Raw genomic sequence first — 11,671 nt, 5'->3', positions numbered from 1 at the left:
GCGCGGGCGGCCGGGACGTGCAGCCGAGCAGGGTGTGCGGGCCGGCCAGCCCTCCCGCGCGGCTGCGCGCGGGGCCGCGACCTGAGCCCGCGGGCGGCGTCCCTTTGTTGCCACACGCGGGTCAGGAAAACCATTTGGTAATTCAGTGGTTACTGGAGTCACGTGTGGCGCTGAGGAGGCTCTGCTCCTGCTTTTTCTTTTTTCCTTTTTGAGCTTTCCCCCAAGTTGCCTAAGTGATTTTATTCTTGTTTCAAACGGTGGGTTGTGTACTCAGCAACCTTGTGACCACCCAAGGTTGCACCCATCACGGAGTCTGGACAGTGGATTTTCAGAAACGGAATTTTCGTGGGCAGGATGGAGTGTCCACCGAGTACAGTTGTTTTCCCTAACATTCTGGCGCTCAGACGTCCTGTCCTAACAGTGTTCCTGGTTGTCGTGAGAGCGCCTACTCTTGGAAGGGCTTGCCCACCCTTTCTGTAATTCCTCTCTTATGAAAGAGGTAGCATAGGGCCAGGCGGAATTGTTCAGAAAGCACTTGGGTGCTTAAAGGTCATGCAGGCAGTCGTTTTCATAAGAGGAAGGTGCTTCAACATGACCTAACCATTTTAGGGAAGAGAGTTCCTGTTCTCACAGGGTGGCGGCAGAATTGGGATATTTTAAGATGCTTTCATTATTTATTTCTGCTGCTCCCTCCTTTGATGAAATTATTCCCTAAATGTTGACTTTTCAAAAAAAGCTTAAGTATCTGTGTTTTAGAATAAGATATTCATACTGTTTGACACAGCACAGTAAATAAGAGTCGATTTGTGTATCTTTAAATGTTACTTGTATTACGTATTAATGTGGGACTTTACCCATTTTTAGCATACTTTTCTTAGGTGTATTTTAGAATGAGAAGAGACTTCAGATAAATGTCCCCTGTTATTTACTAGTAAAGATAGAAAGGTCTTTCCCAAGTCCACAGCTGGGAGCCCTGTTCCCGCTTTGATCCAATCTGGTGCTCTTTCCAGGACACATCTCTTAAATAGGCCTGAGTGTGTATTTTATTCTTTCAGCGTATCATTCTGCCTCATGTACAGAGTGGCCAACCTGTTTTATTTCTTTTAGTATTTTATTTCTTAATTTTGCTCAGTGTTTTCTTGTGAGTTAGGAATTTGGTCAGTACATATTCATGATTTCACAGAAAGCAAAGGGCTTTTAACTTTCCTTTGACCATTTAACCAAAAAGGGGTGGTGGTAGTGAATTGTATATATGTTTGTTTTGGTGTCTGGCAGACCTGTGAGGTGCTTGATATCTTTGGCCAATCAGTTCCTGTTACGTTTTTGTTAGTTCCTTACAGAAGTGGAAGGACACAGCCTGCATGTGATATCTACCAGATGTTGCTTTGGGAAATTTGCTAGGTAAAAATGTTTTATTTGGGATAGGGTGAACTTTCAAAAGTTTCTAAACGGCTTTTTGATAATGCCTTATTTAATTACTGTCTTGTCTTGCCTCTTTGTTGGCTTTTTAAGCTCATTATACAACACTGGACTGAACAAAACAAGAAACCTTATTGATTCCTTAAAGGGATTTTTAGTCACTGGGCAAAACAACTTGTTCAGGCGTCTAATACTATCTGAATTGCTGATAAGTTCTAGTACTTTGCTGGGTAAAGTTGCACAACTGAAAAACAGAAGATGAAACTCCATAGATTATCTCTGGTTTGGGATTTTATCTTTAGTTCAGGGGTCAAAGCAGAGTTTGAATAGCAAATTATTGAAATAGTGAAACCTTTCTCTGATTTTTTTTTTCTTTTTTCTTTTTGGCCACTCTAGGGGGACTGTTTGCTTTTATTTCAAATTAGAGGGCAAATATCCAGACTATTTCTAAAGTTGAAAGGTCATTTTCAGTTGTTTGTTCTATTCTTAAGAAAGCTACCAAATTCCTTAAGAATATTTGAATAAGACTTTTATATCATAAGATTCAACATGGCCTATAAGGAAAATTAACATAGGAGTGTAAACAGCCTTTTCTTTCTTTTTAAATCTCTTCAACTACAATGTTCTTGCTCCCCCAGGTATGGCAGGAGGGCTCTTAAGACTGTGGCATATGACATACCACTGCCTTGTAATAGTGTTTTGAATAAATAAGTCACTGGTGTGTAAGCACCTATTTGTGCAAAAAAGTCAACATATTTTTTAGAAGAATGCCAGTGACTGTTGAAGGCCTGTTCAGGATTCTAGCATCAGATTCCTGAAACAAAGTCTTTGAGGAAAGAAGATAAATATGAAGTATATTGTCCCTGTTGAAGGTACCAGTTATACACAGCCTCGAAAAGTTGGGGGGAAATGAGGAGAAATACTCTTCCTTCTTTACCTCCCCAACCCTCAAGAGGATTCAACTGGTGATTATGAAATCATAGGAGTGAATGTCATCACAGTTATTGGATCAGCCTTCATGATCTCTCTGAGCTGTTCCCAGAGACTTAAACTAGAAAATGTCATTGTGTCTATGTACAAACTGGCGTAAAGGAACAGCTTGTAAATAGTTTTTTAAAATAACAGAGAAAACATCTAGTTCTTATTTTAAAGCTTGCGTATTCGGAAGATAATTCACTCTGAATTTGTTTTCTACTTGTATTACTTGGACAGCACAATGCTCACGTCTTGCCCTGCTTCCTTTCCAAGTGAAAGGGGACTTTGTGAAGGACTGGTAAAGTTAGAACATTAGGAAATTCTTAGGCTGGAAATGGAGTGAATTAGGTGATGGGGAAAAAGCGTGTGTGTGTGTGTGTGTGTAGTATATTTATTGAGAAAGATGGATTTGCTTTTTTCTCTGTTACTCAAAAGATAAAGCTAACATGTAGGCTCTTAATGTGTACATAACTTTTTCTGTAGCCCTGTATATTTCTGTATATAATGTTTCTGAAAGAGAGTTACTGAGTTAAGGAAATCTACCTTTTTAAGGCTCTTAATACATATTGCCAAATTACCCTCCAAAATGTCTATTGAAGCCCCAGTTACAATAATAAATATTAAAAAGAAATATTTGGGTAATGGTTACCCATTGCCATTGGATAGTGGTTAAAATATAGTGCATTTTTATAATAGGTGAGGTGCAATGCATTGGTCAGAACAGTGAATGTCCACAAGTATTGATATTGGAAGACATCTCCAAAGTTTTAGGTGAAAAACGCTACTTACAGAAATGTCCATATAGTACAATTCTGTTTGTTTATAAATACAAAGACAAGCACACGTCTGTAATCCCAGCCACTTGTGAGACTGAGGCAGGAGGATAAGTTTGAGGCCAGCCCTTGCAACTTATTGAGACCCTGTCTCAAAAAATATAAAGGACTAGGAATGTAGCTCCGTGGTAGGGCACCCCTGGATTCACTCCCCAGGGCCAAAACAAAAAGTCTTTCAACAACTGTATTTCAAAAAACTTCAGAAGTCTCCCTTTAAAACCAGTTTGCATGTTTTCCTTTGGGAGTAGGAACAGGAGGTTTTGAGGAGAAGCATTAATTCTTTCATTTTATACTGATGTTTATATTTTCCAAGAACACATTTTTTTTTTTGCAATCAGAAATGATTTAAAAAGAAACAGAATATAATTATTGTAGTGACATGTACATAGTACTTACAGGGATCCTTATCTTTCTATTCACTTTATTCAATAATCCTAACTACTCTGTGAGGCAAATACTGCTATTATCCCTATTTTACTGAGGAAACTGAGACACAAAGAGGTTAAGTAACTTGTCCAGGGAGTGAAAGCACTAAGTGATAAGTGGGGATCTGGCTTGGTCTGTTTTTAACCACTGTACTAACATTTGCCACATAAAAACAGTCTGCCTTAAGCAGAAGTGCTGTGAGTGCGCTCCAGAGTATTAAGGCCACCATGCATTACTTTCCCTAAACTTTTCTAGCTGGGTCTCTCCAAGGTCCCTAAACAAATGCTAGATTAATAATGGCTTATGTATTTTTAGTGCAGAAAATATGATTCACATATTGGTTTGGAAGTTCTTCGGAAAGTAAGGACCAGAAAACTTGGCACTATTGCTGCCTTTTTTCCCTTTGATCAGATGTACATCAAGTACAGAGTAATTGTGTTTTAGGGAAGACCGACTTCCATAGAGACCCATCTGGAACTACTGGGTCCTTAGTTCTGTTTCTGCAGGAGGTAGCTCTGGGCTTTTGTTTATTTTACACATTGGGCTTCTGTACAAGAACTGTTTTTATTGGTTTCAAAAGAAGTTTGAAAATTCTAGAAGCAATGGGAATAGGAAAAAGTTTGTTTAGCATATACCAGTTTCTCCATCTCTAGTGTATGTCTGTCTCTATCTCTCTTTATCTCTTTCTCTCCCCCTCCTTCCCAAAAATATTTTGCAGAACTCTAAATTTTAAGGGACTCCAAATATTCAGTTATCTCTCAGCTTTGCAACTTGTGTTTGTTACTCTTGTTTGATGGCACTGTCCTGGGTGATGAATCTGGGACTGTGATTGCTTCTGGGGCTGCCTTTGATGGAAAGGACAGGCTAACTTTATTTAGCAAACACTGTTCTGAGAACATACTTTATAGATTCAAACTCTTTTTCCATAGCATGTGTATGAGCTTCTGTTTACTAGGCACCTTATATTACTATGGTAGTCCTCCAGGCAGCCCATGGAGGGGGGTCCTAGGCAGTGTTACCTCTGGGAGGAAGCTGAAGGCAGAAAGGAAGGTTGTACACAGAGGGTGGGAGGTAGGGTCAGACTTCCAGCCAGCCAGGTATGCCTGAGCTCTCCTTTCTTTTGTAAGGAGGACAGTGAACTCACCCTCCATCAGGTATAGTCATGGCCTCATTTAGAGTGTATTTTAGGTTTTGACTTGTTTTAGTGATTATTCTGATTGATGGAACTCTACATTTAGCCCTGGGAGTCTTCAGCACTTCTGTGGAGAATTCAGAGGAATGGCCCTACCAACCTGCTGGGTTATATTTTCTAAAACAAAGTTTATTGTAAGGAAGGGAAGTTATGAAAACACTCTTCTCTTTTTGTTGTAACGTTGGTTTATTGGGTACTGTTATCGATTCTTATTAAAATTCAAGCACTAATAGTTCTGCAAACTCATTGGGCTAGTAAAAACTTTTCAGGACCTATGCAGATTACAAGTGTCCCTCCTCCCCTTTTCATAAGGCTCCACCCTCTTTGACTATTTACCCCCCACAAATCCACTTCTCTCTCTAGTCCTGTGCAGTGGCTTCTGCTTCCAAACCAGCAGGGCTTAATGAAAACCCTAGAAAGTAGGAATTTGCGGGAGAGAAAAGAGAAGAGTCACATTCACCAGGTATGTTTAGTACATAAAAAAGGAGACAGAATAAAAGAGGAAAGGAAGAAACAAATATAGGGACTAGAGCTAAAACTTTTTTCCTCCTAGAATTTTTTGTCATTTTCACCTGATTTTGTTAAGAACCAGCTGCATTATTTTTATGCTCTAAATTTGTACATACATTAAAATTTTTTCTTTTCTTTTTAAAAAATATTTATGTTTTACTTGTAGTTGGACACAATACCTTTATTTGTTTTTATATGGTGCTGAGAATTGAACTCAGGGCCTCGCACTTGCTAGGCGAGCGCGCTACCACTCAGCCACAATGCCAGTCCCCAAATTTTTCCTTGAATATAGATTTCTTCTCTAGCAGCTTCATCATTGTTTGTGGTAGTTAGTTGTTAAACCTATTTTGGTGAACTGTATGACTTTTCTAAGTCATATATTTATTATTTAATTTGTGATGCAGATACTAAATAACAGGCAGGCTAAGAAGAGTGTGTGTGTGTGTGTGTGTGTGTGTGTGTGTGAGAGAGAGAGAGAGAGAGAGAGAGAGAGAGAGAGAAACTAAAATATTAAAGGCCAGTAGCCCGTCTAGTAATGAAGTAGCTGTTTATTTTTTGAAAAGCACCTTCTTTTTTTCAGGAAATTGTTGATTGTGTGTAGACCAAACTGTAAGCAGGGAGAAAATTATTTTTAGAAAACTTGTTTTCTAAAAAGTTAGTTTTAGATTTCCAGCTTCTTCTAAATTGGTCATTTGCGATTAACCAATTGCATTTGCTGCTTCAGGAACAGAACAATATAGATTTTGACTTTATTGCACTTTGTTTACTTTCTTCAGAATACTTTTGCATTCACTTTAAAGCAAGTCAGAATTGTTATCTGAATTCGCCATATTAGCATCCGTGCACATGACGGATTTCAGTCTTGCTGTGGTTAACTTATCTGACTTGTCCAACAGGTTCCTGGGTGGAGCTACCCATGAATAGCAGCAATGGCAATGATAATGGCAATGGGAAGAATGGAGGGCTGGAACATGTACCTTCTTCCTCTTCCATCCACAATGGAGACATGGAAAAGATTCTTTTGGATGCACAGCATGAATCAGGACAGAGCAGTTCAAGAGGCAGTTCTCACTGTGACAGGTAAGTGAGATCCATGTTTTGATGTAATTCAGGAGACAGGTGGGTTACAGGGCTAATTCCCATGAGAAAAAATTTATTTGCTTAAATGTTCAATTAACAAAATATACCTCCATATGTATTTAAATCAAAGAGCTAATTGACAGTCCTTTGAGGGCCCTCTGGTTTTCTCCAGATTCAGTAATTTTTATTATTTAGATTTTTTTTTCATTTTATTAATTTTTTTTGGTACTGGAGATTGACTCAGGGGCACTTGGCCACTGAGCCCCATCCCCAGACCTATTTTGTGTTTTATTTAGAGGCAGGCTCTCACTGAGTTGCTTAGCGCCTTGCTTTTGCTGAGACTGGCTTTGAACTCGCTATCCTCCTGCCTCATCCTCCTGAGCCACTGGGATTACAGGTGTGCGCCACCCCACCCGGCGCCCCAATTATTTTTATTTCTACATGTTTATCAGTTTAAAATTCAATAGCATAAATGTTAATTTGTAAAATAAATCTAACTTCCTCCCAGTTTCCTTTGCCCTTGTGTCCTTTCCCCAAGTTGCATTGTGCTTGACTTGCCTCTTTAGAAGTCTGTCTCCCCATAGGAGGGCCACATGGCTCTTCCTTGCACCCTTGTCAGTAATGATGCTGGCATGCAGCAGACACTCATAAATGTTTGACTCACAGGATCTGCAAGTCAGTTCAGGTTCTGGCAATATTTGCACAGTGGAAGAACGAACCTCTGTCTGTAAAGAAAGTTCATTTTGAAGACCTTCTGTTCCTCAGGAGAAGTTTTACTTCAGATTTAATTTTTCTGTGTTTTATGTGGGGAAGCGAATTCCACTGATTAAGGATTGCTTGTGGTGACAGAGTAAGCATTGAGAGAGATGTATGAGTGGAATGAAATCAAGTTATTAATTTGACATCTCTCTGAGCTTTTCCTTTCCTTTCCTTTCCTTTTCAGAGGGACTAGGTATTAAATGATATGTAAAGATTCTTTTTTTTTTTTTTTTTTAAACTAGGCATTAAACCAGAAGCACTTTACCTCTTAGCCACATCCCCACCCCTTTTTTATTTTTAGATAGGATTTCATTAAGTTGCCAAGGCTGGCCTTAAACTTGGCAATCCTCCTGCCTCAGCCTCTCAGATATTTAAAACCTCTTAGTGCAGTGGCAGCACACTGTTAGCATTCTGGAGTACTGGATAATTTTCTGGTTAATTAATAGTTAACTAATACTAAGCATGTCTAAAATGCACACGCACAGGAGGAGGAATAAGGGAAAACTTAAAAATATAAACAGTGACTTTCTTCAGAGGACAGAATTATGGATGTTTTTCCTAACATTTTTATATCTTATAGAAATTATGTATATAGCACCTGTTAGTGTTTATCAGAAAAACATGTCAAAAAAGAGAGAAATGAATTAAATCTGCTAGACCTTCCTGCACATCTTATGATCCACTGATGTTAGCAAGGCAACAGTGGGCAGGCTTATTGACTGTGCAGCACACTGAGCACCCGCTTTGTCCCTGAATCATCTCTGACTTGTCCCCATGATTCTTAGAGCCAGGGATGTCTCTTGTCATAAGCAGAACAAGAGCACATTCTGAGCAGTTTGTCACTGATTCCAGTAAATAGCATTAGTCTGTCTTTCAGAATGAAGATTTGTGTTATGGAATTTGTTGAAGGATTTCTAAAGTTTTCTGTTTAGATTTGTGAAGGTTTCTGCTTAATATGGCTTATTTCACTATATCTTCAAGTACATGAACCTTGAATAGTGATACCACTGTCTCCATTAATCTGTTGTTCACATGGTTCAGGGAAAAATCACCTGTTTATTTGTCTGGTAATCTTCTTTCATTTTGTTTGCAGTTATACATATGATGGAATATGAATACATTTTCCTAAGGTTGTATTTAAAGTTTAGGTTTCTAAATATGTGAAAAGAGGTACGGCGTATGCTTTTGAACACTTTCTTATTACTTAGCTTGCATACTCCAGGCTCTGGGTTACTGTCATCTGACAAAGGAGGCCTAGTACTTTAGCTCAGTAATATCTTACTCACTTGGCTGTTTAAAAACACTTCAAAATTAATGTCATTTGAATTGACATGCAACTCTTTATGTTTGAAGTTGTTGGGAAATGTTTCTTATAGGTGAAAGAGTTGGGATTGTAGAATATTAGTCCCAGAGCTGATTTGTATTTATAAATTATTCTGAAGATATATTTTTGTCCCTAACAGTGGTTGTTAGAAGATAACCCTTGTATATATTGCTTTTTCTCCACCCAATTATAGAGACTTTTAAGCTTAACTGCTTATTAAATTCATCAGGGCACTTTTAAAAATACCAGTGCAAAACCCCATCCGTAGAGCTGCTGATTCAGTTGTAAGGGGTGAGGCAGAGACTTGGGATATTTTACAACCTCCCAGCTTCTCCATAGGAGCCATGGTTGAAGCCTTATTGTATTCCAAATTGTTAGGAGTAGCAAACAGTTGACCAGGGGAGAGCTAGTATTTCTGGGAGTGAGATTGGTGCTTGTGGCAGCAGTGCAGAGGTAGAGTGGTGCTGCAGTAGGATTCCTGCCTTGTCACTCTGCCTGTCTTGATTTGGTCCCAGCTATATGTAAAGCTGGCCCCTAACTTGATGCCAACATTGTTATAAGAACAAATACAGTAAACTGAGGACAAGAATACCTCATTCTGTTTGTTTCCTGTGCTATTGCTGACATTTCTTATTTAAGAGAAAAGTTTTTTAAGTTTATGTGATATGTTTGTTTGACATAGAACCATCTTTTTCCTTTTCCTATCATTTAAGAATTTCCTATGTTGACTATACTGGTCTTAAGATACCTTGGCCTAATAAGTCATTTCTGGTGGTCTTATTTTTCTTTTCAGAAAAAGGAAAAAGAAGGTTTATGGCTTTGCTAGCAAAAGAGAAACCCAGTGGACTCCTGTCCCAAAGTCTGTGACTCTCTCAGTAGGGACAAGGGGGCTTTATTTATTTTTATTTATTTATTTATTTTTGTGATTGCATAATTATTATTATTTTTATTTGTTTTAGTTACACATGGCAGTACAATGATCTTGACATATCATACATTTGAATCAAATGGGTTATAATTTCTCATTTTTCTGAGTGTACAGGTTGCAGAATTACATTGGTCATGCAGTCACGTATATACCCATAATAATAATAATAATATCTATTTTATTCTGCTGTCCTTCCATTCCCCGCTTCCCCTCCCTTCCCCTCCCATCACTTCTCTCTACCCAATCTAATGTGACCCACTTATTTTTATTTTTTTCCCTCACATCGTCATACCTGTATTCTGTATAACGAAGGGGGGTCTCCTTCCCTCTTCCATGCAATTCCCTTTCTCCCTCCCTTTCCCTCCCACCTCTCTTCCCTATCTAGAGGTAATCTTCTCATGCTCTTCCTCCCTACCCCATTTTGAGTCACCTCCCTTATATCAGAGAAGACATTTGGCATTTGTGTTTTTGGGATTGGCTAACTTCACTTAGCATAATATGCTCTAATGCCATCCATTTTGAAGGGGGTTTTAAAGGAACTTCAAGGGTTACATCCCAGGTGTGCTCTGGTAGGAAGCCCCCTGATGGCATGTTAGGATTCACTTGTTAATTTGGGAAATATTCACTTTCCAGATCCTCGGCAGGCCTCTCCTATCTGTAGTTTGTGTGTTCCAAGGCAATTAACTAGGGGAAGAAAAGATAATGCTGTCTCCCCAATCTTGTTAGGGAGGGGGAGAGGGGAGAAGAGAGGAAAAATCTTTTTTTTTTTTTTTTTTTTTTTTTAAGTAAGCCTTAGCACAATGAGTGCTACTTTCAGAAGGTGAAGGTAACACTGTTTCATTTCCCCACTGTCAATTTCTACCTTCCATTTCTATGGAAAAGTGGGAGATGACATCTCCAAGTTATTTCCTGCTGAGAGAGGGCGAAGTTGGAGGGAAGTGACCCAGAGTTCTTGTTTTCTGTCAGGAGGGGCATGGACAGTTATGGGTATTCAGTATCATAGCAGTCCAGAGGAACATGGTGGGAGTTGGCAGGTGACTGGACAAGGTATATATAGGGCAAGGTTTATGCTGGGACAACAATAAACAAGACAGCAAAGCATTACTTTTTTGATAAACACTTAACATGAAAACAATTAGTATTTCAGCCAGTCTCTGGAATGCAGGACAGCCTGTGTCTCTAGAGTCTTTGTGATAGTTAAATATTAGGCACTCTCATGAGTACCCTTCCTTTATAGTCTCCAGCTTTACTTTTGTTAGGGCTGACACAAATGTACGTCTTAAATTATATTAAAAATAAATTTTTCCCCCTTTTAAATGTCCATGTAGGACTGTGCTCAGGCTATACTCTTCTGCCAGGTGTTTAAGACCAAGCTGGTCAAAACTGACCTTGTTCCTATATAGTCTTAGGAGTCAACTGATGTTCCTCAGAGATCACTCCTGGGGACATGTGTGAAGCCTCCTGGCTCCTTCAGATTTCCTCTATCAGTGGTGCCATGTGCCAGGATGGGTCAGGTCAGGGTCTTGATGACCACATATGTGGCTTCTCTTGGAAGCTTTCTCACTGACATCTCCATATAGTAACCTTATACACATGCCCTTGGTGACTTTAGTAGTTAATGTCTGTTCCTTTGAGCACGGTCTATTTTTCACCTCTATTTTATTTGAGTGTTGTTTTTTTGTTTGTTTTTTTTGGTGCTAGGGTTCAAATCCAGGGCCTTGCCCATGCTAGGAAGTGCTCTACCACTGATATACACCTTCAGACCTGTTTTATTTTACATGGGATGGGAACACAATGTGTCTATTGAAAATTCCGGTGGCTCATTGTAGTTACACAGGATCATTGATAAAACTAAGAAATGGACTTAGCACATTGTATTCATTGATTGTAACAAGTACACTTTGTGATCATGTGTTTTGCCTAAGAATTCATCTGTAGATTTTGTAGTTCTGGGAATATATTTTGTACTAGCATAACGGTTTGTGTTCAGATATAAGTTTATGTAGTTCACTCTGAAATATCTCAGAGCACGTGTTTTTGAAATAAATAGAATAACGTTTCTTAAACCTTTCAGTTTCTGTTACATTCTTAAGAATTATTAGAGATGCCAAAGAGCTTTTGCATGTAGATTGTGTATTTGGATATTTACTGTTTTAGAAATTTACAAATGGGGCTGGTGGTGAAGCTCAGTGGTAGAGCACAATTGAGAGCCTAAGTCCAATCCT

The 11,671-nt window shown here is 38.9% G+C and overlaps 1 protein-coding gene across 4 annotated transcripts in view; it reads left to right on the top strand.

Moving 5' to 3' along the window:
- The window catches only part of Bnip3l (BCL2 interacting protein 3 like), a 38,706-nt gene that overhangs the window by 565 nt on the left and 26,470 nt on the right, over positions 1-11,671 (top strand). For 2 of the 4 annotated variants that reach the window (XM_048801555.1, XM_015499460.2), the window contains exon 2: positions 6,252-6,435. In XM_048801555.1, the coding sequence (XP_048657512.1) occupies positions 6,252-6,435 (184 nt within the window). Of the gene's footprint in view, positions 1-1,266; positions 1,402-5,198; positions 5,309-6,251; positions 6,436-11,671 lie in introns of those variants that run through there. The other 2 variants (XM_015499461.2, XM_048801556.1) reach the window with 2 other exon arrangements.

This window comes from Marmota marmota, unplaced genomic scaffold (genome assembly GCF_001458135.2).
Source record: "Marmota marmota marmota unplaced genomic scaffold, marMar, whole genome shotgun sequence".
Lineage (NCBI taxonomy): Eukaryota > Metazoa > Chordata > Mammalia > Rodentia > Sciuridae > Marmota > Marmota marmota.
This window is presented reverse-complemented; position numbering and strand designations above follow the sequence as displayed.